Genomic DNA, 26264 nt, shown 5'->3' with positions numbered 1-26264 from the left:
GTCCTCCACTTGTGTTCATTCAGTCGTTACAGTTTAGGTTGATTACACTTTGTAATGCATTAAAATACCCCTCCCAACCCTGTGTAAATGTGTTCAGTTAACCGGATCAATACACACTTATTGCCCTCCTTTGACATCATGGAGGGCTGACTATAAAACAATTCCTATAAAAGCTTTTTGCATGTGTCAAAAAAACAAAAGTGACTCACCCTCTCCATCACTGAATGATGTATTAGTATAGTAGTCCTAGTAAACATCACTGTGACACATTTTGTAATTATTAATCATCAATTTCCCTCTCAAGCGGATGGAGACCCCGCTCATATCCTCCATCAGCACACAGTGGGTTTAAGAAAAACAAATCAGTAACAAAAAACAGAACACCCCAGTATTCCCCGTGCAGTAGTGTTCCCAGAAAAGTGTGTGTGTGTGTGTGTGGGGGGGTGTGTGTGTGTGTGTGGGTTGGATGTGCGCAAGCGAGTGTGCTGATGACCGGATCGTGTGATTGGTCACCTCTGCTCACAGGGGGATGCCTGCATGAGACAGTGTGCTTTTAAAGATCTGCTGCACATAAAGAAGACAGAAGAAGGAGAAGAGACTAAAACAAGCAGCCGAGCAACATCAGGAACATCCTCTCCAAAAAGACAAGCGTAAAAGAGAGGAAGAGGAAGAGGAAGAGGAGATGCCTCTGCCGACTGTCAGACAACTTTTTCTTTTATGTTTATTCTGGTTTCTTGGATCTTGGAGCACAACAGGTGAGTGATCATATTTTACATGTTTTGACTTTGAAAGCATGGAGCGACTCAATTCAAATGCTAAAAACGTGTTCATGAAAGTAATAAGTAACCTGTAAATCATGAGGTCAAAAAATATGTATTCTTTAACACATTATGGGGCAAATAAGTGAGATAATAGGAGATGAAATACTATGGTTTGTTTATGTCGTTTTAACCCTTATGTTGTGTTCGGGTCTCCCGTGACCCGTTTCAAGCTAAAATGATATAATAACTGCGCTCCAGGCTTCATGATATCCTCCACAGCAGCTATATAAACACTACACAACTGATTTGGACTATTTTAGCCAAGTCTGAAGGTCTCTAAAAAAAGTGTATCATTTGGTGTTGGGGTCTGGGGAGACCCGGCAGAATTGTTTTGGGTGACTCGAGGTCAAATTTGGCGCAATCAAGATCCATCTTTGACTTTAGACACCCCTCCCCCTCCCCCTTCATCCACTGTAACAATCATTTCCAACTTTGGGGAGATTGTATTCTAATATTCTATTATAGTCAGATAACGTAATGATCCACTTCACTATAGGAAATGTAATGAGTGAATTTAATCACGTTTTACTTAAATATGTGGTGTAATGTTTTTTGGGGCCATAACATAAAATAACAACAGGATTGTACGGTTATGAATGCATAATAAGTTAGTTATGATGTAGTTAAAACAATATTGGATGGTAGTCATTATTTTTTAGTGTTTTGGACTGAGATAAATCATGGGTCAAAATTGACCCGCGAACACCATGAACGGTAACAGCTTTCGAACACAAGGGTTAAGTGTAAGTAACAACTAACCTGTACTCAGGTCAGTACCTATGGTCATGTATTGGATTCACTCATTTAAAAACATCTAGGGCAAAAAGGGGCTACAGGAGATCAAATACTATAAAGTAAATGTAGTCTGGTTTATTTTATGTTTAGATTAGATTCAATTAGATTCAACTTTATTGTCATTGCAACGAAATACAATTTGCTTCCAACCACAAAGTGTAAATAGTAATAAAGCGCATTCGTTTTCAATAATTCAAAGAACACATATAAGGTGCAGGGTTTGGACAGATATAGATAAATACAGATGTTATAAATAGTAAATAAATGCATTGTAAATGAGTGTTTATTCTGGTTTCTTGGGTGCTGGAGCACAACAAGTGGATGATTATATTTGATATTGAGTTTGAAAGCGTGACTCAATTCAAATGCTAAAATTGTGTAAATGCAAGAAATAAAAATATAGCCTGAAAAAAAGATCAATTGGATTGACTCTTTAAATACATCTGGGGCAAAAAGGGGCAACATTTCAGCTTATTATTATGAATGTATAGAAGTTATTAATCATAGAGATATATATAGGATATATTATAAGGAATGAGAGTTTGTTTATGTCAGTAAATGTAAATAACAAATACCCTCTAAATGATGAGGGCAAAAACCATGAATTGGATTCACTTCTTAAACACCTCTAGGTCTAAAAGGGCTCATTATAGAAAACTAGATATAGCTTTTCCATCATAGGGATAATAGGAGATGAAACCATAAATAATACAAAGTATATATAAAGTTACTTAATGTACTTCATTCATGGATAAGTGGATAATACGGGGACCTATCATGCAAAATGCACTTTCTGATGTCTTCTCTACATCAACATGTGTCCCCGGTGTGTCGGGGAACTCACGCAGCGTCAGAAAACAAAACCCTCTCTCTTTTCCTCCGTACCCAAATCTCTAAAAACGGGGCTACAACGGAGCTGATCCAGATTTGCGTCCGATATCACGTAATATCTGAAATGTGGACCCACGGCCCAATCAGAAGCGTTGCTATCAGAAACAATGCCCGACTGTTTTGGACGTAATATGGTCGGTGTTTACATTAGCATCGCTAACACTCAGAGCTAACCTGTACTGGAGAGCATGTGTGTGAAGAAGCAGGAAGTAAAAAGGAACTCGCCTTGTGGTATAACCGGCAAGAGAGAAAGCCTTTGAGCTCCAGACTGTTTCAGAGAGAATCCTTGATAATCCATGATATGGCGTTTCATCACGGCAGCATTTAGTTTAGACAGTAGCTGCCGGGTCCCGCATGAGCTCAGACCCTCCTTTTTATTTTAATCAATTTTTAAAGCTTTATTCCCAAAATCAGCACTTTTTGAACAGGAAGTGAAATAGAGGGATATGAGGCATGGCTAGAATGGGGGATCTGTTTGGTATTTTGAGCAAAACACTTCATAGACATGTTTTTTATATATTTGTATCTGAGACCTATGCTCATTAATTATTAATAATTAATGAGGCTATTATAACATGCCAGCAGGTCAGTTTGTTAATGTCCTTAACAAAAGGTTACTCATTTATATTTATACATCTGCAGTGCATATGCGTACATTTGTAGAAAATAAACTAAATTGTATTTGATCTAATTTTTACAAGGATCTTCATTATGACTCAAAAAGCTAAGACAAAGCTTTATTATTATTATAAATAAGATTATTATGAATGAACTATTTCTTGCTCTTTAACGTGTTAGTTACATAACCAATTAAATACATCTACCTTTCACTTAACACCGTGTCAGAAGAAGTATTTCAAGCCTTTAAAATGATTTATAAACCTCATGCATAGTTACTTGATAAAGTATTGACAGAAACACCTGCTCAAAGACACAAAAGTAAAATATATTTGTGATTTAAAATGTTCAAAAAGCTCTTTATTTTTCTCATACTGCCTGTGCTGCAGCACCTCTATTCACCCTCTGTCTGAAACCAGAGCCCAGTCTGCTCTGATTGGTTAGCTGTTGTGATTGGTCAACCGCTTAGAGATGTCCCGCCCCTTAGCCTATCACGTACAATGTGTCGAAGTGCTAGCCAATAGTGATGTCACTACGTTTGCACAGAAATGTTTTATTAATTTTCTCACATTTTCTCTCCTCACAGATGCCAGTGTTTTCGATCAGTGGGAAGACGGGATAGAGTTAAGAAAGGTAAGGGAATATCTTCGTCCAAAAATGTAATTTCTCTAACATTAATACTTTTTGACAAGTTAGTGCATGTTTTTTTTCTTTTTCTAATCAGCCTTCTTTGGTTCTAGATAATAAAACGTTAATTTCAGGGTTGTGAGTTAAAAAATGAGGTTGTTTAATTAACTAATCACTTGAATTATCAATCATTCATAAGATACAGTACACAGTGAGAGATACATAGAGACTATCTATTGAATGCTCAATATAAATATACAGCATTAAAGTCAGTGTACACTATGATAGGTCAGTGTACAAATAACGAAATGTAAACATCTTATACTATGTCAATTAAAAGTTAGTAATAACAGTTTATTCTGAAATGCACAAGTTAAAAACAGAGTGGAATCTGGTTAAGAAAAGAGCAATTGAAGAAACCATGGAGCTTTAGTTTGTCTACTTGTCAGATATTATCAGAAATATTTCACTGCTATCATCGAAGATCTGTTTTAATGATCATTTTCTGGACCAAAAATAAGTCCATAAATCAAACATCTGCTTATAAATCCAGATCCAATCCTCAGATTTCTTTTATTTTTAGAAGCTGCACTCAGAAGTGAGACTGAAATAATGTGTTGTTGTAATGAATTCATATTGAAGTTGATGTTTCTCTGCAGGTGCGAGACATCCAGAGCGATGACTTGAGTGATGTTTTATGGGGAGATCAGGATGAGGTAAACATATGCAGTATTTTGTAATGTTTCTCAGATATACAACATTATAGTCTAAATCAGGGGTTCTCAACGTTTTGATGAGTGAGGGCCAATTTAGGTACCCAATATTGGATTGAGGGCCGCCCAAGAAAAAACGGAACACAAAATAATTCCAAAACAAATCCTTTCTTTATTGTACTAACCAATTATACATACAGTATACATTAAGAACTTGCAGAGGACACAAAGTTGGATTATCTACAGACAGTGACTAGCTAAAATAGCTAGCTAACTCCCGTTTCTGATTCTGATAACTTACAACAGATTTTCCGCTTAACCGCAACTCGCGAGATGCCTAGTTGCCATGCAACCAGTAGTCTAGCAAACTTTCCACAAGCTGTCATTCATAATTTAAGAATGACAACCCAGGGGGCGCAGTTTTACCATTCTTAAATTAAATTCTAATTCTTACTAGATACGAACCATGGAGGATTAAAATATAACGCATGCATTTCAGCGTGTCACATTAACTATCGCGGGCCGCCAGAAACATTTCCGAGGGCCGCCATTGGCCCGCGGGCCGCACTTTGAGAACCCCTGGTCTAAATGAACTGTGACACATTGATATAATCACTGTGAACATGAGGCCATAGTGCGTGGATGTGATTGGTGACCTCTGACCTTCGGCAGTTTAGTGCTGTCAACATTCAACTAACACATTTCCCAAAAGCTCTGTTGCTAACAGTTATTTTTGATTCTGCTAATCAAGAGCTGAGAGCAGCGGGAATAGGCTAACTTTACCCTAAATAATTCAAAACATCACAATCGAGCTTTTTCATCATGTAGCGGTTGGGTTTTCTTACTAAATACAGGTTGTCTTTCACAATTTGAAAAGGAGGGCAGCAAGGAAGTGAGAAAGCTGAGAGTTAGTGGCGTTCAGTGATTATGCTGCTACCTTAAAATGATGAAATAAATCAGTTACTGGTATAATATGGAAATCATTTATTGATTGTTAACTTGTATTTAACTCAGACTTTAAAGGGGTTTCGGTTTTTGTGTCACTTATTTGTACTTTATGCAAATATCTAAGCAAACACAAGTCTCAGTTTACCATCTTAAAACAATCTTAATTATCAAACTCATTTCTAAGTATTTAACAGTTTGTAGTGTTAGAAGCATTGGCAATGACACATAGTAAAAATGAACTGGTCTCAAAAGCAGAGTCCATTTTAATCTATTTTCTTTTAAACCTAATGGTCTGATTTGTGATGGACCAATCAACAGCAACACACACTTATGCAACACGACTATCAATAAACTCTAGAGTTAAACACTTGTGACAAAATGTCCTCTGAAAGTGGCTTCTTATGTTCTTATTATGACATTTTTTCATTGATTTTTACATTGCATTAAAATCTGAATTTACAGGAGTTCGATTGGTGTGTCACTTATTTGTACTTTAAGCAACGAGCAGAAATATCTAAGCTATAAACACCGTGTGAATAATCTGAATTGTTTCCCCACAGGAGCAAGACCAGAAAGTGTTTAAAAGAGTAAGTGTTCCCTCTCAGTTCTGCTTATTTCTCATTGGTCATTTCTGATATTTTTCAGCAGCAGCACATACTGACGTCTCAACGTTCTCCCTTTTTCAGTTCCTGTTTCATTACTCTAAAGCACGCAACTCTATCGGAGCTATGCAGCAACCTGTGCTCTCCAGAGGAGACAGCAAGCAAATGGTAGGAGGATATTTTTAATCATGATCTCAAACAGGTCAAAATGTCCTGTTTGAAATGTTAAATCACCTTCAAAATGACAGTAGTTTGTGTAAAAGGAGCCAAAAGCTGAATCATCGAACACGTTTTTCCTCAATATTCAGGAATTCAAGCATCTCTTTAGAGGACATGTGTCAAACTCAAGGCCCGGGGGCCAAATCCGGCCCGTGACTTAATTTCATGCGGCCCCACAAGAACTTGCAAAGAATATAATATGTTTATTATACGTTTACATGCCGATTTACAGGAGCACGTTGCCCATAAACTACATGTCCCACAATGCATCTCTCATTTGACTTTTTTCTTAGAATTTGACATTTTTTCTTCAAAATGTTACTTTTTTTTTCAAATTTCACTTCTTTTTTGGGATTTTGACTTTTCTTTTCTCCAGAATTTGACTTTTCTTTTAAAACAATTTTGTGACATGCGCACTGAAGAGACTTGCAGTTATTTGCCCTAGACTTCTGCTTTCAGACGTAGTTAATTATGAAGTTATTACCCTATCAGATAATAATCCAATGCAGAGGCAATAATGTAATATAATACATTATTTCATATATATCAAATATTTATATATGTATATTTATATAGTCTTAAAGTTACAACCGGCCCTCTGAGTACAACCATAATGCCAATGTGGCCCGTGATGAAATTGAGTTTGACACCCCTGCTTTAGAGTAATATTTGTAGGCTATAGGCTGAGATTTGTTTTACAGTGTCAATACTTTATCCGTGTTTCACTACTGACACCACATCCTTACTTTTTGCCTTCTACTTAGATATCGTTTTTATAAAAGAAGCCAAAGCTTTCTGTCATCTGAACATTCCTCTCTAAGTCACCTCTCCTTTTTGCTCCTCCAGTCTCACTCAGTTCATCCTCTGATGAGGCTTTTCCCCAAACTCTCCCAGAGGAGGAAGAAGAACATGGTGCTTTTGGTAAGAAACACATACATACATACATATGGTGTTGAATGTATACATTAGTTAATATGATTTGATAGGTTAAAGGTAGGGTAGGTAAGAATGGAGAAACCAGCTCGAGTGCGCTAGAATTTGAAAGTACGCAGCCGAAAAAATCTGCCCCTTCCTTCAGACTTCCTCACAGAGCCCCTCCCCAGTACCACGGCTTCCACAGATGAAATGTATGTATTTATTGTCAAAGCATTTCAGATATTCATTGCTATCGGGATGTTAAGAGCATTCCATGGAATATAACAAGTGTTTCTGAAGCGAATTACCTACCCCACCTTTAACATTTCATTTCTTGCTGTTTTTGTTCAGTACATTAGTTCGTGTAATTCGTTTAGTTAAAGCAGTTGTTTATGATTTCATTCTGAAGGCAGCTTTGGGTGATTGGGTATTTATTTGGCAGACAGGTGGAGGTGGGATAACCAAATGAAAGGGAAACAATTTAAAGTAAAACTGGTTGTCATTGTTTTGTTGGATGTTAGATTATTGGAAGAACGACGATTTTACCTCGACTTCGGATCCTTTTCCTTGCCTACGATTCGCTAGCTAATGCCTCAGCGCCACGTTTATTGAGTAAATGTCCTGCTGTTATATTTCTTTATGATTTTTGACGGTACATAATATAGTGTTCTTTAACTCTCAGATGTAGTTAATATGTCAGGGGGCTTTCTGATCACATGCATGTTTGCCTGAACTGGCTTAAAGCTGCAAGAACTTGTCCAGGCAGTAACATCCTGAAACTACAACACCGAATACTTTCATGCAACTTTTGTCCTTTTTCATATTTTTAAATACTATTTCTTATGAATATTAAGGCTCTTCGTAATGAGTGGAAGGTTAGACAAAGGTTTCTGAGGAAGACAATTCTAATTTAAACAAAGTTTCTTGCCTATTTCTCTTCCGTTTACTAGAAGTCACCCTTTCCAGGAAGCAAAGGAGTAGTTCATCATTAAGAGAACCAGCGTTAATCTTTTTAAATTACATCACCGTTCAGATTCAATTAACTGACCTTTCTTATTTCTTCCCAATGAAGATTCGAGATCTGCCGGAGGATATGTTGTAGAAGAATAATCTACAAACAGGAATGCAGACTAAATCTGAATCTACGGACGGAGCAACGTGCTGCATGTGTGACAGAGAAATTACTTTTTGATAACAGAAAATAAATGATTGTACAGCTGGAAAACATAGAAAGTGCTCCACCATGTGTCTGCCTGCTTCCACATGTCTGAGTCGATGATGAGGGGCGCTACCAAACACATGGGTACGCAGAACACAAACAATAACAGTCACACAAACAACCCAACCAATGAGAATTAAGGGAAAAGATGGCACAGATGATTGTGGCAAAGAGCTGAACTCACATTTAATTCAACAGATTTAAATGTACAGGTACATTGTGACATAATTATCATGAAAACGTAATAAAAAAGTTACAATTTGTCTTTGACGCGTTTGTAAATCTTCAGGTGATGGAGTCGGATGTTTATTCCAGATTACAAAATGGTTTTCCCACCGAGGAAATGTACAGGAGGTTCAACAGAAGGTCATAGGTCATAGGTCCAGCCAAGTGTCCTCCAGCAGGAGTTCAACATCCACCCACATGGTTTAATATGAAATGTATTTGCTGATAAAGGAGACGCTCCCCCTCTCTGCCGAAGGTCCTCCGAGTGTTTCCCACACAGCGTTTCTGGAGCGATAAACGTTTCTTTCTAATAGTCCTCGTCCTCAGAGTCGCTGTCCTTTCGGGAAGGAAGCGAACTTCTGATCGATGACATCAGCTTGTCTTCGATTTCTTTCCGTGGGTTTTCCTCCAGCTCTGTCTTCACGGCGCCGGACTCCGATAACCTCCACTCCAGCTCTGAGGACGCACACAGGGCAAAGATAAGATCAATCAAATCGGATGACATTTACAGGATGTGGCTGTTTGACCGAATTGTCGGAGTAAATCTGCAACACTTAACAGATTCAAGTATGACTGAAAGAAAGTCATTGTTCTTCGAAAGACTACATTTTTTGAATAAAATGCAAAAGATTAAAACAGCAATAACTGTGTAAATCAATCAGAATCAGAACACTTTAATTATCACAGGGGAAATGTGGGTTTGTGACAATTTCTCCATTTTGGAAGAATGTTAAAAAAAGGATAAAAAGATGTATATAAAGAGAAAAGTTGAAGTAAGAATGTGCAACAAAAACAATAAAATATAACGAAATATATATTTAGTTTTTACTATTTGAACACTATTAACATCTGAATCTGCTGAGACGACAAATCCAAGACCCTTTATTTCAGTCACACTGACACTCAACGATTCTAAAAACATCCACAGCTGAACCCAGTATTTACATCCTCTGATCCTTAAGGTTTAAATCAGGGGCGGGGAACCTCCGGCCCGTAAACGGACCGCGAGACCATTTGGTACGGCCCTCGAGGTCATTTATAAACACACGCAAAAAAGAAATTAAACAAGCGAGTGCCTATTTTTCCTGGCCAAGGTCAGGGTCCTTGAACACAACACGAGCCTAACGTGTCATCACGTGGTGCAGTTCTGACGGAGAGCACCAGAACGTCACTCCGGCACTTCACAAATTGCAGTACCCATAAGGAGCCGTACACATGCCGCAGTTTTTGCGTGGCTGTGTCTTTAGTTGAAAGCCCAGTGGCGATCTGTTCATCTGTCATTCTGATCATACAGTCAATAACTTTGTTGTTATTAGCATCTGGTTAGCTAGCTATGCTAACGAATATAAGAAGCTTTTTCTCCAACCAGTGAGGCAAAGCCACATCTTTATATGATCATTATAGTTATACAAAAATAAGAGAATAAAGTAAACAGGTATAAAATACTATATGACGGTAACAAAAAGTTGTTATTAATAAACAAGAATACAGTTTGAAAGGAGAGTGATTTGTAAAATATCCATAAAGAAAAATAAATCTGCTTACAGTTCTGTTTCATCTGGGTGTTGAGAGATGTATCCATAGATCTCCTAATGTTGCTCTCAAAGTGCACCAGATTGATGCTTTTAACTTTAACATTTAAAACTAAATCTTCCCGGGGGAGCATGCCCCCGGACCCCGCTAGAGGAGGTTAGGTCCCCCCGAACTGAAATCATGTTCACATGGATAGGATACTAAACACATTTGCACACATCTTGTGTCCATATCTTTCTGTTTGGGTGGTCATGCCACACCGTGCACGTGCATGCGCGAGTCATGGTGAGATATCTGGATTCAGAGGTTGCTTTTTCTTTGCACAGCATGAAAGAAAGGTGAAATGAATGGGCTGTGATTTTAGTATTTTTAAGCAGACGTTGAGGTCAATCATTTGAACGGCCCTCGGAGGATGTTGAAAAAATTGAAATGGCCCTTGAGAGGAAAAAGGTTCCCCACCCCTGATTTAAATGCTTCTCTAATGTCCTGGAACTCATTCTGTAAGCGAGTGTCTTCCTACCCTCCACTTTGAGGCTCATGCCCCCGAAGACGAGCGGCCCGATGAACTGCGCCTTCATGTCGCCCTCGCGGTACACGAAGATGGTGGGCAGGTTGCGGTCGGGGTAGTTGGCGATGCAGGTGGTGGAGATGGACTTCAGGAACTTGGTCTGAGGGAACTTCCTGGCCAACACAGACAGGTGCTGGTTGATGAGCGTACACAGAGGGAGGCTGGGAGAGGAGAAGAACAATTAGAAAGTGTTGGGGAAATACTGAATGTCCTCTTCCAGTATGAGAGTCACATGATAACAAAGGTATCCCAACTGCAGCTGTGTGCATGACAGGATGTGTGATTACCGAGAAGAGCATCAGGACTGTTTGAGGCATATGATAGCTATGTGATTAACATGATGATTCAGCCTCTATGGAGACAGACATCAAGCATGCTCATTTCTGACGTGGAGCTAATCTGAAGTAAACATTGAATACTGCTTTCTATTCCTCCATCTTGTGACTGTGTAACTCCCTCTCTTGGATATCAGCATGTGAAGGACACTGTTCAGGAACTAGTTGATGGTGACGAGTGATTATTATTATTTTTAAGTATTCAGAAAAAGTCAGAATGTTGAGATTTTGTGAAAAAGTCAAAATTATGGGAAATAAATACGATTTTTTTTTTTTTAAAGTCAGAATTTTTTGCAGAAAGTCAGAATTTTTAGATTTTGCGATAAAGTCAACGACTCAGTATTTTGTACATGACAGGATTTGATCACCTAAGAACCGGTATTCCTCCATCTTGTGACTGTGTAACTCCCTCTCTTGGATATCAGCATGTGAAGGACACTGTTCAGGAACTAGTTGATGCTCTGTATGTGATGACTACTTCCATTCTTGAGAGGATCAGAAACACATGGATCCTGAGATTGAAGCTAAAGCCGGTGACGAGTGAGATTTTTCTAACAGAAAGCTTATAAACATCTGTCAGAGTTGCACTTCCTGCTCATAAAGGGCCAGTCGTGTTAAAACGTTGAAAAAGTGATGGGCGGATAGAAAATACCACAAAATGACTATTATTTACTGCTCTAATTATCTTTGACTGCTCCTCTTGTTTAATCAACCGGTTCAAACAGGTATATGTTCCAGTAACAGTGACGTGGAAAATAAGCTAATTTAGCATTAGTGCTTGATAATTGACTTTAAGAAATAATTGATGCTAAAGCCTTTTGTTTTGTGTGAATCAATAAATCTATCACTATGCCAAAAGCAATATTTAAAATGCAAGGAGGTGAGGGTTTAAGTTTAGCTCCTGTGCAACTCTAAAAATGACTCACTAAAAGAAAAGAAATCCTGATATTAAGTGCTGTGTCAGACAGGAAATGATTCACACTAGACTTTTCCACGGTCTAAAGGGTTCACCCGAACAAGCATCAAGAGATAACTCCCAATATGTTCTTGTACGAGTACTTGTCTTTGTTTGAAGAACCCACCCCTGCTTGTAGAGGTGCAGCACCACCCAGATGTCCTCTCCAGCCTTGTTGACCTCCTTGATGTAGTCCTGCCCGGAGATCTCCACCACCTCTCCAAACACGTTCTTCAGCTGAGTCGCTTTCCACTCTGAGAGACGCTTCTGTCTGTGGGACGAACATGTCTCATCAGTGGGCAGTCAGATGAAACGGCTTTCAATCACACTCTTCTTACAGATCTCCAGGAAGCCACCAACCAAATGCTAATTCTTTGACTTTGGCAGCATCTCTTTAAGTATGAAGCCAAATCCAGTTTGCAGGTTTGCATTGTGACATGCACTCGTCTTGAGAAGACAGTACAATACACATTATTGCTCCAATCTCTACTCACCGGTACATTTCAATGGCAGCCTCGTCTTCCTCACCAAACTCATCTTCGTTCTCGTCCAGATCTTCCAGCGACATGCCCTCGTATGTTTTCACTATCAGAGACACGACAGTAACAGCAGTTCATCACATGTTCTGAGAAGGCTCTAACCCTTAGTGATCCAATCCACTTTATCTCTAGAGCACATATTAAAAACAGAGGGTTTACCAAAGTCCTTCACAGCAAACATAACATTATAATAAAAGATAATATTACAAGAATAGATAAAAGGCACACATAAGAATAGATAAAGGCACATAAAAGCATACAAATCAATAAAACAACTCAAGCTGACTCGAAAGCGAAGGAAAAGAGGTCTTTAGGCGGGACTTAAAAGTTTGGAGGGTGGGCGACAATTTGACATGGGGGGGGGCAGGTCCTTCCAGAGCCTGGGGGCTACCGCTGAGAAGGCTCGGTCTCCCCTGGTCTTGGTTTTAGGGACTACCAGCAGCAGCTGATCAGCCGACCTCAAAGCCCTTGAGGGGGTGTACACCTGTAGGAGGTCGGGGGTGTACACCTGTAGGAGGTCGGGGGTGTACACCTGTAGGAGGTCGGAGATGTTCTGAGGGGCCAGCCCATTGAGCGATTTCAAAACAAACAATGACATCTTAACATGAACTCTAAAATGGACAGGAAGCCAGAGGGGGGAAGCCAGAATTGGGGTGATGTGCTCATGCTTGCGGGTTCCTGTAAGTTCCTTGATCAGTGGTTTGATTAGAGTACACTAGAGATCGAAATATCATATTTGATCTAATTCACATGATTTTCAGTTGTACGTTTTCACAGTACGTTGGAAGGACACTTTAAAACTCATGTAACATATATATTCCAAGTTCTTCTCTTACCGATAGACCGCTGCTGGCGGGCCAGCTCCTCCTCCTCTTCGGCATCGTTAGGGACCTCTTTGGGAGGAAGGATGCCTTTCTTCCTAAGGATATCATTCCACTCTGTGTCTTCATTTGGGTCCTGTAGAAAAAAACAAAGCAATAACGACTGTTACTCGTATTCTGGGTTTCCTTTGGCTTGGATATGTTGTGTTTGTAAGATGATTTCAAAACTGAAATCTGATAGTTTTCAAGAATCCAAAGAAAACGAATTGTTGGTAGTTGTCTGGCCACACGAAAATAACTGACAGAAAGAAAAAATAAACATATGATTGTGTCTAAACCTGCTGGGGGTATTGGAAGTTTCTAGGTAAGAGTTTAGAGTGCTCTGCCTACAACAGCAATGCGGAGCGAGATTTAACCCTTAGAAAGAAATGAGTAGATTGGATGGATGGTAAGCTAAACTATATATTCTGCTTAAATCCTCCTCATCTACTGTGGTCAGAGCTCCAGGGAACAAGCCTCGCCTGTAGGTAAAGTCACGTTAGGCATGACTCATTCTGTATTTCAGGATGTACATTTCAGCTCTAAGTAATGACGCTATGGATTAGCCTTCGTCAGGCAAAAAGCAGTTTAGCTTTCTTTCTATATATATATATATTTAAAAAAACAAAACATTTTGTAGACTGTCTGAAATATCTGTAGACTATCGACTCATTTTAAAAAGCCGGGGACGTTGCCACTGACATGAAATGGCCTCTTATGGAATATTAACGTATTTAATAACCCCATGTTTGATAAAATGGTGATTAGTTACACATCTGTCTGACCTCCAATCGGGTTATCAAAACAAAGAAGCCCAATATCACAAGACACGTGAGTTTCTCAGTGGGCTTCACAGAGTAAAACACAGTGGCAGTGCGAAAAGATACATATAATGACAGGAAAATAATACAAAGATAAAATAGAGTGTAAAATACAGGAAACTAAATGGTGATATTAGCATTTAGCTAGCTTAAGCTAACATTTAAACAGCTGATACGCCCAGCTACACTGCTAAAGCTAAAAAAAAAAAAAAAAACTCACATTTTCTCAACACACAACTTCGACATCAACCGATGTCAACGCGCCACATTCACCAAAAACAAACCACAGCGTTTAAATGTTTAAAGAAGAGTTACAAACCTGCATTTTGTCAGATAACAGCTTCCTCTGAAATCACACCACTGCTGTCTTCTCAAACCCGGAAACAGAAAGGAGTGTTCGGGCAGAAACAAAAAGCTACCACTGTTTCAAATGAACTCACTCTTCTTCCAGGATTAAAATAAAGTCCGTGTTATTTTTTCAGAATGTAATTCAAGAACAATCTGTATTTTAAATATGTATTTTTGTGGTGCTAGAGCTTGTTTATCCATGTTTTAAAAGAGGAGGAACATTACGCATTATAGGTCGGACAATAATAGAAGTGACACCAATTTCCTTTTGACGCTCGATGCGACCATATAAGGAGCGAGAGCGCAGCATTCCATTTGTGGCTGCAGCTGAGCAAGAAACCAAACAGGTGCTGTCACACACACACACACACACACACACACACACACACACACACACACACACACACACACACACACACACACACACACACACACACACACACACACACACACACACACACACACACACACACACACACACACACACACACACACGTGTTATTTACGAGTATAAATATGGTTAAGGAAGAAGTGCCTTTCCAAGTATGTGTCACTCCAATGTATTATTATTACAAATAAATATAAAGAGTACATTTAAGTGGGTTGCCCAACTCTAGCGAAACAAATCTAGATATGAGGTGTAGCAAAGACAACAACATCATAGTGAAAACCAAAATGAAAACCAGTTCTTATCATTACTCTATAAACAGATTTCCTTTTCGGAGTGTGCTTATCTGAAGTAAAACTCCTACACACAATCAGCGTTTCTTTATGAACAACATGTGTATTCTTACCATGTAGCCTATAGCTACATTGAAACATAACAGTTAAAGGTGGGGTAGGTAAGTTTGAGAAACCGGCTCGAGATACACTTGTTGTTATATTCCATAGAATGCTCTGAACATCCCGATAGCAATGAATATCTGAAGTGCTTTGACAAAAAATACATAAAAAATTCATCTGTGGAAGCCGTGGCGCTGTAAAAAGCACGACCAATCATCTGAGCCGGCTAAAGTAACTGGATGGCCTACCTGCCTGTCAGCCTTCCATCTGGGCACAAACTTATCTCGTGCCCTCATTGGTCATGTGCGCGTTCGTGTGTGTTGGAGGAGGGGCTCTGTGAGGAAGTGGCAGATTGTTTCCGGTTGTGTATTTTATTGAGTGGTTCCTCCAAAAGTACCTACCCTACCTTTAAGTGAATCTAATGGAGTAACAAGTAACATGAACTCTACAAATGTAAAGTGATGGATAATATAGTATCTAACAATGCAGGTAAAATGACATAATTGCAGTGCAATACAGTGTATGACTGTAACCATGAATTAACCAATTGTTTAAAATTATAAGAAAAAGGAGGATTACAGACTAAACGTACAAATAAGACTGAGATGGATGTGGTATATTGTTTAAATTAAAACATAAAGTTATCATTGATGTGAAGCCATGAGGACGGTCTTCATGTGAAATCTGCGACACACATCGTTGAAATCTAATTTAAGCTCCTGCCAGTTTCACTTGCTCAACTTCCTCTTTTTCTAATTCCTCTTCTTACTCATTATACTTTTCACAAGCACAATGATATTTAGCAAATAGAATGATGTTAAATGAATGATAAGTGGCAACGAACATGGGGGCATGAGCCAGGAAGTGGTATTTGAGTGATGGTAGTTATTGTACCAGAGACATACAGGACAGAGTGTGCAGTGTGCATTTCAGAGGGAGGGTCAACAGACGCCAAACAGTGACTCTTTCCACTAATGATGACCCCTAATTGGTTAATGGAGCCATGGACACTATTGGCTGGTATATGGTGTTGAGCTTACACACGTGAAAGGGTGTTTGATGGCGTTATATCTCGTAATGGTGTTGACAGACTTTAAAACTGTTGCTGTACATTCATTTGCCATTGAGTTGTCAGGAGCAGTTGATGACAGGACATTTAGATTCCTCTTATTCAGTCCTAATAATGACTGGTCTGAATGTGTCATCAGAATTGGGTTTACTCAATCAATACAAATAAATCCCAAATTGAGATCAATAAAGTGATTATTTAATAAATCAATAAAGCAAATCTTATTTTATCTTATCTTAAACACACACATGTCCTTTGGTGTGAATTAAAGCATACATCTAAGAGAAACAACATGTACAACAAGAGCAAATAAATACATACTGTAAAACTTATTGTAAAAAAAAGACTATTATAAAATAAAACAAATGTTCACAACACATACAAATGGCTACACAAAAAGGGAAATAAATTAAGAATATGTCAATTTACTGTGAAATAATATGTACAGTAAATGAAAATGGAATAACTGTGCCGTTTTAAAAATGATAGTAGGGCGCCGTTCAAAATGGCAGCACACTGCTCCTAACACTAGGATGGGTCAAATGCAGAGAAACAATTTCCCCACGGGGATTAATAAAGTATATCATATCATCATATCGTAGTGTGAAGAAAAGTGCAAAAATAGTAAATAAATAGACAATTAGCTTTTGTGTGATAATTACAGTCCTGAGCACCTGAGCATTCTGTCAGCTGAACAGCCAATCACAGGAGGGCTAGTGAATATTTACCGGAAGGGAAAGTCCGTGAAATGCGGAAGAGAAATATAATAAAAATGAAGAGCTCTCACTCTGTCTCTGTTTTCTAGGAACCACATATGTTATTACAATAACTGCAATAAAAGCTTTTCTTGCCAAAATGGAAATATTTATATAAAAAAGCATTGTTCTGATTCTGGGGTTGAAAACTATTTTCTAAAATATTTTGAAGGGATTTTTAACAATAAGAAACATTTATTAATATGTAATTGTGACATAGCCCACAGTAGCCTATGTAGTAACGTGTGTTGTTTGCATTTCATTGTTCTCTTTTATCCTTTCGCCTCCATCTACTTGTCTTTCATAATTTCTTTATAACTAATGATGTTGTATTGTGATTTTAAAAAGGTGTCTATCATCTGGCCGGGGACAACAGCTGGAAATTAGCAATGTTGGCCAAAGCTGCCCCATTTACTGTTCTTTGTGACAGTTGATCAATGGGGACTGTCCACGACACTATAACTAATAAACTTAACTAAATTAATATTGCTATTTTATTAATATATTAATATTAGTTTAAAAAAATGTTTTATTAATATCTGAATATTTCTTTAACATGTATTTATTTATTTGTTTATTCCACACATGGCAGTTATTTTAAAACATAGCGCGTGGTGGAAAGGAGCAGGGAAAAGACAATCGTATTCTACCTGCCCCAAAACAGAATAATAACCATAACAAAGTAAAATAAAAGCAATATTCTTTCAGTCACAGTTGCTTACAAATACTGAAACATAAAACCAGAACACAATCAGAAGTCAACTTCATACTGTCTAATTGCGCTTTCTTTATACATTTTCGTAAACATACACATTATCTTACAGGCCTTTAAATCATTCGGCACATAATTCCACTTCTTTACGCTAACTAGTAACTACAGATACACACATCTGCTTAAAAAAATGAAAAAGAACATTATATGTTAATAAATGAGTCAATATTTATAAACTACTTCTCCAATCCAGAGTGGGTCCTCTCTCCATTAGAGGATCTCTGACTGTGGTGTGGACAGCTGTTGCAGATCGGGCGTGAGGCAGCATAGCAGACGAGAGGCGGACTGAAGCCTGCAGCTGTCCGCAGGAGAACCATGGAGAACCCCGAGAACCCGCCTCTGTAGGGCCGAGCAGGACGCTCCATATCCGGGGAACAAGAGTCAACTCACCGGCGCTGTAAACACGGTGGGGGGGCTCCCTCCTCCGGTCCCTCCCTGCGGGAAGAAATGTGGCTAAACCCGGAGGAAGTTCTGCTGAAAAACGCTCTGAAGCTCTGGGTGACCGTCAGGAGCAACGACTTCTTCCTCCTGCAGAGGAGGAGAGGACATGGAGAGCCCACAGGCAGGATCACAGGTAAACAACAACAACAACACACACAAGGGAGGATCACAGGTACAAAAACAAAAAAATAGATACTTAAACATTTGAGAGAATTTTACCTTACTAAAGTATTTCCATATTTTGCTATTTTGTACTTCTACTCCACTACATTTCAGGTGAAAATCTTGTACTTTTACTCCACTAAATATACCTTTAGTTACTTTGCAGATATGGATGAATGATGTGAAATATAATCAAGTGTTGAATCAGACTTTAGTTCCACCTGGAGTAAATCCACAAGCTACCCTGCAGTATACAAAGTCATTCAAACTAGCTGCTCCTTTACCAGCTTTGAGAACACTTTAATGATCAATCATTATAAAACATATCATATATATTATTCTGAAATGGACCAATCTACAGAACAACTACTACTACTTTTTGTAATTTTAAGTAGATTTTGATGCTAATACTTTTTAATACTTTTACTTGAGTAACATTTTGAATGCAGGACTTTTACTGTAACAGAGTATTCCTACACTCTGGTACTTCTACTTTTACTAAAGTACAAGATCGGAGTACTTCTCCCACCTCTGATTACACGCAAACCGGTGAACTAGGACAACAATGGAGAAGCCAGAGAAACCCAGCTGTCAGGAAAACAACAAGAATAGGAACAACAGGAAAGAGGCAGCAGGCAAAATCAAAAGGGGTTGAAACGGAGAGAAGGATTAAAAAGTTAACATACATTCTGGGAATTTTGGATCAGTTGGTTTCATGGGAAAGCCCCGGAATGACCACAGCCTGTGTGTGTGTTACTATGGCAACTGATGCCTTGAAACCAACTGTATAACTGTAGCCTATGGACACTTTACTTAAACAGTTGAGCAAGTTGTTACGCTCCAACTGTAGTTAAAATACTGCGACCATTTCTTTAAAAAAGCTTGCAACAGTCCTTTGTGTCAAATCCAGACTTTCTCACTTCCTATAAAGATGTTTCACACAGGCCCAGTGGCGTAGCTACCATAGGGCCAGGGTGGACCCAGGCCCACTCAGTTTACTCATTGGCCCACCCTGAGAAAGCTTTGGTGTAATTAAAAAAAAAAACTTTAATTTTAATTTTTTTTTAATTATTTAATTATTATTATAAAAAAATGTATTCACCCATTGAGAATATCCAAGCATTCAAAGTGAAATTCAAGTGAACAAATATCGAGTTGAATTAATGTTGTGCTTTGTCCTCTGAACCGAACTCATTTACGGTAAAACTGATTGTTGGTTCCGGCGCGCACCATAATAACGTGAGAGAGGCAGAGAGCTGCCTGCAAAATAAATGATGGCTCAAAGTTCACTAATGAACTTTGGTTTTTTTTAAAAAGCCAGACTCCAAGAAGAGCCCCCACTGCCCTCATCTAGCAGCGATCTAAACGATCATTTTCTGATAACGATGAAATAGCCCCGCCTCCCTCTCCCCACGCCTCCCTCTCGCCCACCTCTCCTGCTGCTGGGCTGTCAGAAGAACACAAATGTTAACGGAAACTCTGCCGCACGGTTCCCTCGTCCCTTGGAAGAGGCGGAGAGGTGGGTGTTTTTCATCTGCTGGTGGACAGTCCGGAGAGATATACACAGGGTTGGCTTGTAACGGAATACATGTAACGGCGTTACGTAATCAGAATACAAAAATCAAGTGTATTCAGCTGGCGTTACATTTGAAAAACGAGTAATCTGATTACAGTTACTTTCGTAAACCTGAAGTGAATACATTTTGGAATACTTATTGTTTCCTCACAAAATGTAATATTCATTACCGGCAGAACTGCACAGCGCTGCAGCATGTCTGAGCGAGAGAGCTGCAGCGTGTCTGTGAGGCCCCGCCCCCGCACGCAGCTGAGAGAGATCTCTTTTAAAATATATTGAAAGTTAGAAACGGAGATGGTTAGATAAAATGTGCAAGATAACGTTTATGTAGCATTTCTTTATTGTCGAAATGATGACATTTATAACGGGATGAAATCAAAGTGAATGGCCTGCTGCTGCTGAAGGCATGGGGCAAGTGACTGGAAACAGTTTGAAAAGTTATTACATCATTTCAGATAATAATAATAATGATAATTCATTCTATTTAGGGGCGCCTTTCAAAGCACCCAAGGACACCTTACAATTCATAACATATTCTAAGGAAAGTTTTTAAGGCAGTACAAAGAATGCAGTCCGGGTGATGTTTTTACGTGTGGTGCAGATGAGAGAGCTGTCCAGAATGACACCAAGATGTTGTGTTTGAGTTCTTGATAAGCCATTAAAACAGTAAAATACGTGTCTCCTGTTCACCAAAACATACCCATCTGTTATGGAAAAAGAAAGTATTCCAAAAGTAATCTGCCACCAGTACCGGCGGGGATTGTTGTTAGCTTCTGATCCGCAGAAGAAAAATCTGACCCACCCTATTTTTTACAGGCCCACCCTAAAGTACATTTCTGCCTACGCTACTGCACAGGCCTCAAAGCCAACATTAGAAATAGAGTGGGGGGGTTGGGGGCTACCACACCTTGCAGTGTGCAATGTTAAAGGAAAGCAGGGTTAACGAGTCAAAGCTGCAGCAACTATTACATTTGATGGTCCATTGACAGATAAAACATGATTAATGATTGACTTGTAATGGCATAAAATGATCTTTTTAGGCTCGAACGTGGAGATTTCCTGCTTAATATGTTTGGCGTTTTTTGGCTGACACTAGACAAACAAGACTTAAAAGACTGGGATGCATTATTTTTTGCTATATTCTGACATTTTATGGGCAGATGAACCGATAATGTAAAGTAGTTGCAGCCCTTACTTGCAGCATTGAAAACATCACCAACCATCTGAATTCACTTTATACCTTCATTTTGGTAAGTTAAGTCTGCAGACGAAGTTCTCTCTCAAACAATTATTGACTTATTTATGATTATATTACTTTAATGTACTTTTAACAATCACTCCTCTTGGATGCATTTTGTTAAAAGTATAGAAAAGTACCTAAACATGTTAAATACATGTATAGACACATAATATATATATAATTGGAAATACTCGAGTAAAAGTATGTTTTATTTAAATATTCCCAAACGAATATTCCCCCCCCCTGTGTAATTCATACTCTCATTCTTTACTGAGTGATAACTGTACACACTGTTGACCACGTGCTGGTGCAGCTGTAGCCGTCTTTCTGTTTCCCAGCGAGCTTCCCCGATGCACTGTTTGCTGCTTCCTCTGTCTCGCTTCCTCTCTGTGTTTCTCTTTACTTCACTGACACATTGTCGTACAGTAGATTTACACGATGAGGGACACTTCATATCATTAAACCAGACGAGCAGCTCACACTCAGCCCTCTTCATTCTCCCTCTTCTTCCCTGTGGGGGAAACCAAGCGGTTGCTCTTCTAATAAAACAGAATAGTAGGAACTTCCTGTCCGGGGTTTACTTTGTGTTTGTGTTCCCATGGCGAGAGCAGGTGAAAGGTCAAGTCCTGTTGTCACGTCGTTCAACATTAACTAATTAAACCAGCTCCTCTCCGGCATTCCTGTCACACAAGAGGAGGAAAGAAAACGCAGAGCAGAGTTTGTGTGATCACTCAGATCTAACTTTAAAAAAGGTGTTTAATGATTAAAGCAGGAACTATAAGACAGTGTGAAACCAGCGGTGATGACATACTTAAAGCAGGATTTCTGGGAAGGGCAGGGCAACTAAACATCTGCAGCTGATAAGTTCTTCATACCACACCCAAGCAAATACCTATCTCTCCAAGAGGCCCTATTGTGCTTTTTGGGTTTTCCCCTTTCCTGTAGTGTGTAATATAGGTTTTAGTGCATGTTAATGGTCTGCAAAGGCTAACATCTCTCCGCCTCCATTGGACTCCTTTGTTTACTTTCCTAACATAGTGACATCACTATGTAACACTTGTGCTTCTATTGGCTAGCGCTCCAACATATTGTAGGTGATAGGCTAAGGGGGCGGGACATCTCTAAGCGGTTGACCAATCACAACAGAGCCGGCCAGCTAACCAATCAGAGCAGACTGGGCTCTGGTTTCAGACAGAGGGTGAAAAGAGGTGCTGCAGCACAGGCAGTATGAGAAAAATAAAGAGCTGTTGAACATTAAAGCATGGAGACATGTCCCAGTAGAGACACTACATACTGATATACACCTGAACATCAGCAGGAGAGGACTCTTTAAAGTAGAGACACTACATACTGATATACACCTGAACATCAGCAGGAGAGGACTCTTTAAAGTAGAGACACTACATACTGATACAACACCGAACATCAGCAGGAGAGACTCTTTAAAGTAGAGACTACATACTGATATACACCTGAACATCAGCAGGAGAGGACTCTTTAAAGTAGAGACACTACATACTGATACACACCTGAACATCAGCAGGAGAGGACTCTTTAAAGGAGAGACACTACATACTGATATACACCTGAACATCAGCAGGAGAGGACTCTTTAAAGGAGAGACACTACATACTGATACACACCTGAACATCAGCAGGAGAGGACTCTTTAAAGTAGAGACACTACATACTGATATACACCTGAACATCGCAGGAGAGGACTCTTTAAAGTAGAGACACTACATATGATATATACACCTGAACATCAGCAGGAGAGGACTCTTTAAAGGAGAGACACTACATACTGATATACACCTGAACATCAGCAGGAGGAACTCTTTAAAGAGAGACACTACATACTGATATACACCTGAACATCAGCAGGAGAGGACTCTTTAAAGTAGAGACACTACATACTGATATACACCTGAACATCAGCATGAGAGGCACTCTTTAAAGTAGAGACACTACATACTGATATACACCTGAACATCACGGAAGAGGACTCTTTAAAGTAGAGACACTACAGTACTGATATACACCTGAAAATCAGCAGGAGAGGGACTCTTTTAAAGTAGAGGACACTACATACTGATATATACCCCTGAACATCAGCAGGAGAGGACTTCTTTAAAGTAGAGAGACACTACATACTGATATACCCTGAACACATCAGCAGGGAGGACTCCTTTAAAGTAGAGACACTAAATACTGATATAACAACCTGGACATCCGCAGGAGAGGGACTCTGTAAAGTAGAGACCACTACATACTGAATATACACCTGTGAACATCAGCAGGAGAGGACTCCTTTTAAAGTAGAGACACTACTATACTATATACAACCTGAACATCAGCAGGAGAGGACTCCTTTAAAAGGAGAGGACCACTACATACTGATGGATAGCACCTGAAACAAGTCAGCAAAGGAGAGGAGACTCTTTAAAGGAGAGACACTACATACTGATATACACCTGAACATCAGCAGGAGAGGACCTCTTAAGTAGAGACACTACATACTGATATACACCTGAACATCAGCAGGAGAGGACCTCTTTAAAGTAGAGACACTACATACTGATATACACCTGAACATCAGCAGGAGAGGACTCTTTAAAGGAGAGACACTACATACTGATATACACCTGAACATCAGCAGGGAGAGGACTCTTTAAAGTAGAAGACACTACATACTGATATACACCTGAAACATCAGCAGGAGAGGACTCTTTAAAGGAGAGACACTACATACTGATATACACCTGAACATCAGCAGGAGAGGACTCTTTAAAGTAGAGACACTACATACTGATATACACCTGAACATCGGCAGGAGAGGACTCTTTAAAGTAGAGACACTCCATACTGATATACACCTGAACATCAGCAGGAGAGGACTCTTTAAAGTAGAGACACTACATACTGATATACACCTGGACATCAGCAGGAGAGGACTCTTTAAAGTAGAGACACGACATACTGATATACACCTGAACATCAGCAGGAGAGGACTCTTTAAAGCAGAGATACTACATACTGATATACACCTGAACATCAGCAGGAGAGGACTCTTTAAAGTAGAGACACTACATACTGATATAAACCTGAACATCAGCAGGAGAGGACTCTTTAAAGTAGAGACACTACATACTGATATAAACCTGAACATCAGCAGGAGAGGACTCTTTAAAGTAGAGACACTACATACTGATATACACCTGGACATCAGCAGGAGAGGACTCTTTAAAGTAGAGACACGACATACTGATATACACCTGAACATCAGCAGGAGAGGACTCTTTAAAGCAGAGATACTACATACTGATATACACCTGAACATCAGCAGGAGAGGACTCTTTAAAGTAGAGACACTACATACTGATATACACCTGAACATCAGCAGGAGTGGACTCTTTAAAGTAGAGACACTACATACTGATATACACCTGAACATCAGCAGGAGAGGACTCTTTAAAGTAGAGACACTACATACTGATATAAACCTGAACATCAGCAGGAGAGGACTCTTTAAAGTAGAGACACTACATACTGATATACACCTGAACATCAGCAGGAGAGGACTCTTTAAAGTAGAGACACTACATACTGATATAAACCTGAACATCAGCAGGAGAGGACTCTTTAAAGAAGAGACACTACATACTGATATACACCTGAACATCAGCAGGAGAGGACTCTTTAAAGTAGAGACACTACATACTGATATAAACCTGAACATCAGCAGGAGAGGACTCTTTAAAGTAGAGACACTACATACTGATATACACCTGAACATCAGCAGGAGAGGACTCTTGAAAAAGCTTTTTAAATATAGGAATATTAAAGGGGGCTTATTATGCTCATTTGTATTTAACCCGTTGTCCTTAATTTATTTCGTTGACCTAAAAGCAGCACAAGACAGAGACAAACTGATGATTAACCGTGATGCATTCAAGAGCAAACAGACATTACAGTGTTGTATATGCGAGAGCAGGTCTCTGTTTTGCTTTTTGTCGCTAGCTGGAGCCTCTATGTCTCCTCAGCAGTATTCATTAGCAGAGAAAGGCGGTGACTCCTCTCTCTGGAAAGTTTCCCCTGTAACCCCTGCAGGCTTTGTGTTGTCAGACGGAGTGTTTTGTGTTGCCGGGCGGCCGGCCTCAAAGCTCCATGCAGCTCGACTTTGACTCTGAGATATGCTTTACATTTGGCTGAGTGCCAGACGCGTTATCTCTACAAATCTCCACCTGCCTCCACTAACAACGGCTGGTATTCTTCTGGATTAAAGCTGATGACAGATGCTATGTTATGCTAATGTTCAGTGTGTAATACAACCTGAGTTGAATGATTGTAAAAGGAACTAAAAGCGTACTTTCCAAAGGTGGAAAAGCCTCTTTTTGACTCTCACAAGACTATGACATAATCCCATTCTGATAGCAGACTTTCAGCTTCTTCTTGACAGTTTCACTGCAGGTTTTTATAGGCGGACATACCTGACGCTTTTCAGTTAAATCATGAACTAGTCCGCCATTATGCAGGAAAACTGATACTGATCCCTCTCCCTCTTCTCTCCACGTCTCACACCTCCTTTGTGTTTTCAGTCCTAACTTTTAACTGTTTGAAATGCAGGGTGGTAGATGCAGGTGGGGCTGATCTGGCTGAGAAAGCTGGGCTAAAAAGAGCTGTGTAGAAAGAAGGGAAACACAGCTTCTAAATGTGTTTCTGAAGTGCATTGACTCCTAAGGGTTGTAAAATAATCCCTACAATTATTACTTTCCAACCCCCCCCACCTTTAGGCATGTAGGGGGCCTCTGTAAAATAAAAAAAGTACTTGTTGCCAAATACGCAACATAAAAATGGCAGATTAAAATAATGTCTTGTTTGTTTTCTTGTGCCTCCACTCTGAGCCTCTCTGCAT

The 26264-nt window shown here is 39.4% G+C and overlaps 3 protein-coding genes across 3 annotated transcripts in view; 2 read left to right on the top strand and 1 right to left on the bottom strand.

Moving 5' to 3' along the window:
- The first annotated feature begins 307 nt into the window (after nt 1-307).
- Nucleotides 308-8378, top strand: nms (neuromedin S). The gene is made up of 8 exons (XM_034203614.1): nt 308-342; nt 577-755; nt 3712-3758; nt 4412-4468; nt 5974-6000; nt 6100-6183; nt 7081-7155; nt 8222-8378. The coding sequence occupies exons 1-8, from the start codon at nt 308-310 to the stop codon at nt 8249-8251; spliced, it is 534 nt and encodes a 177-aa protein (XP_034059505.1). The 3' UTR covers nt 8252-8378.
- A 148-nt stretch (nt 8379-8526) lies between these two features.
- On the bottom strand, nt 8527-14740 carry pdcl3 (phosducin-like 3). The gene is made up of 6 exons (XM_034203613.1): nt 14524-14740; nt 13360-13480; nt 12479-12569; nt 12112-12255; nt 10647-10855; nt 8527-9049 (listed from the first exon to the last, which is right to left on the bottom strand). Exons 1-6 carry the CDS (start codon nt 14527-14529, stop codon nt 8901-8903), a joined length of 720 nt encoding a protein of 239 aa, XP_034059504.1. The 5' UTR covers nt 14530-14740; the 3' UTR covers nt 8527-8900.
- Nucleotides 14741-14864: 124 nt separating this feature from the next.
- Nucleotides 14865-26264, top strand: part of LOC117538084 (TBC1 domain family member 8-like) — a gene marked incomplete at its 3' end in the record, with an annotated part of 32344 nt that continues 20944 nt past the window's right edge. The window contains 2 exon segments of the mRNA XM_034203612.1: nt 14865-14899; nt 18125-18505. Coding sequence (XP_034059503.1) covers nt 18379-18505 — 127 coding nt within the window.

Source organism: Gymnodraco acuticeps, unplaced genomic scaffold (assembly GCF_902827175.1).
Source record: "Gymnodraco acuticeps unplaced genomic scaffold, fGymAcu1.1, whole genome shotgun sequence".
Taxonomy (NCBI): domain Eukaryota; kingdom Metazoa; phylum Chordata; class Actinopteri; order Perciformes; family Bathydraconidae; genus Gymnodraco; species Gymnodraco acuticeps.
This window is presented reverse-complemented; position numbering and strand designations above follow the sequence as displayed.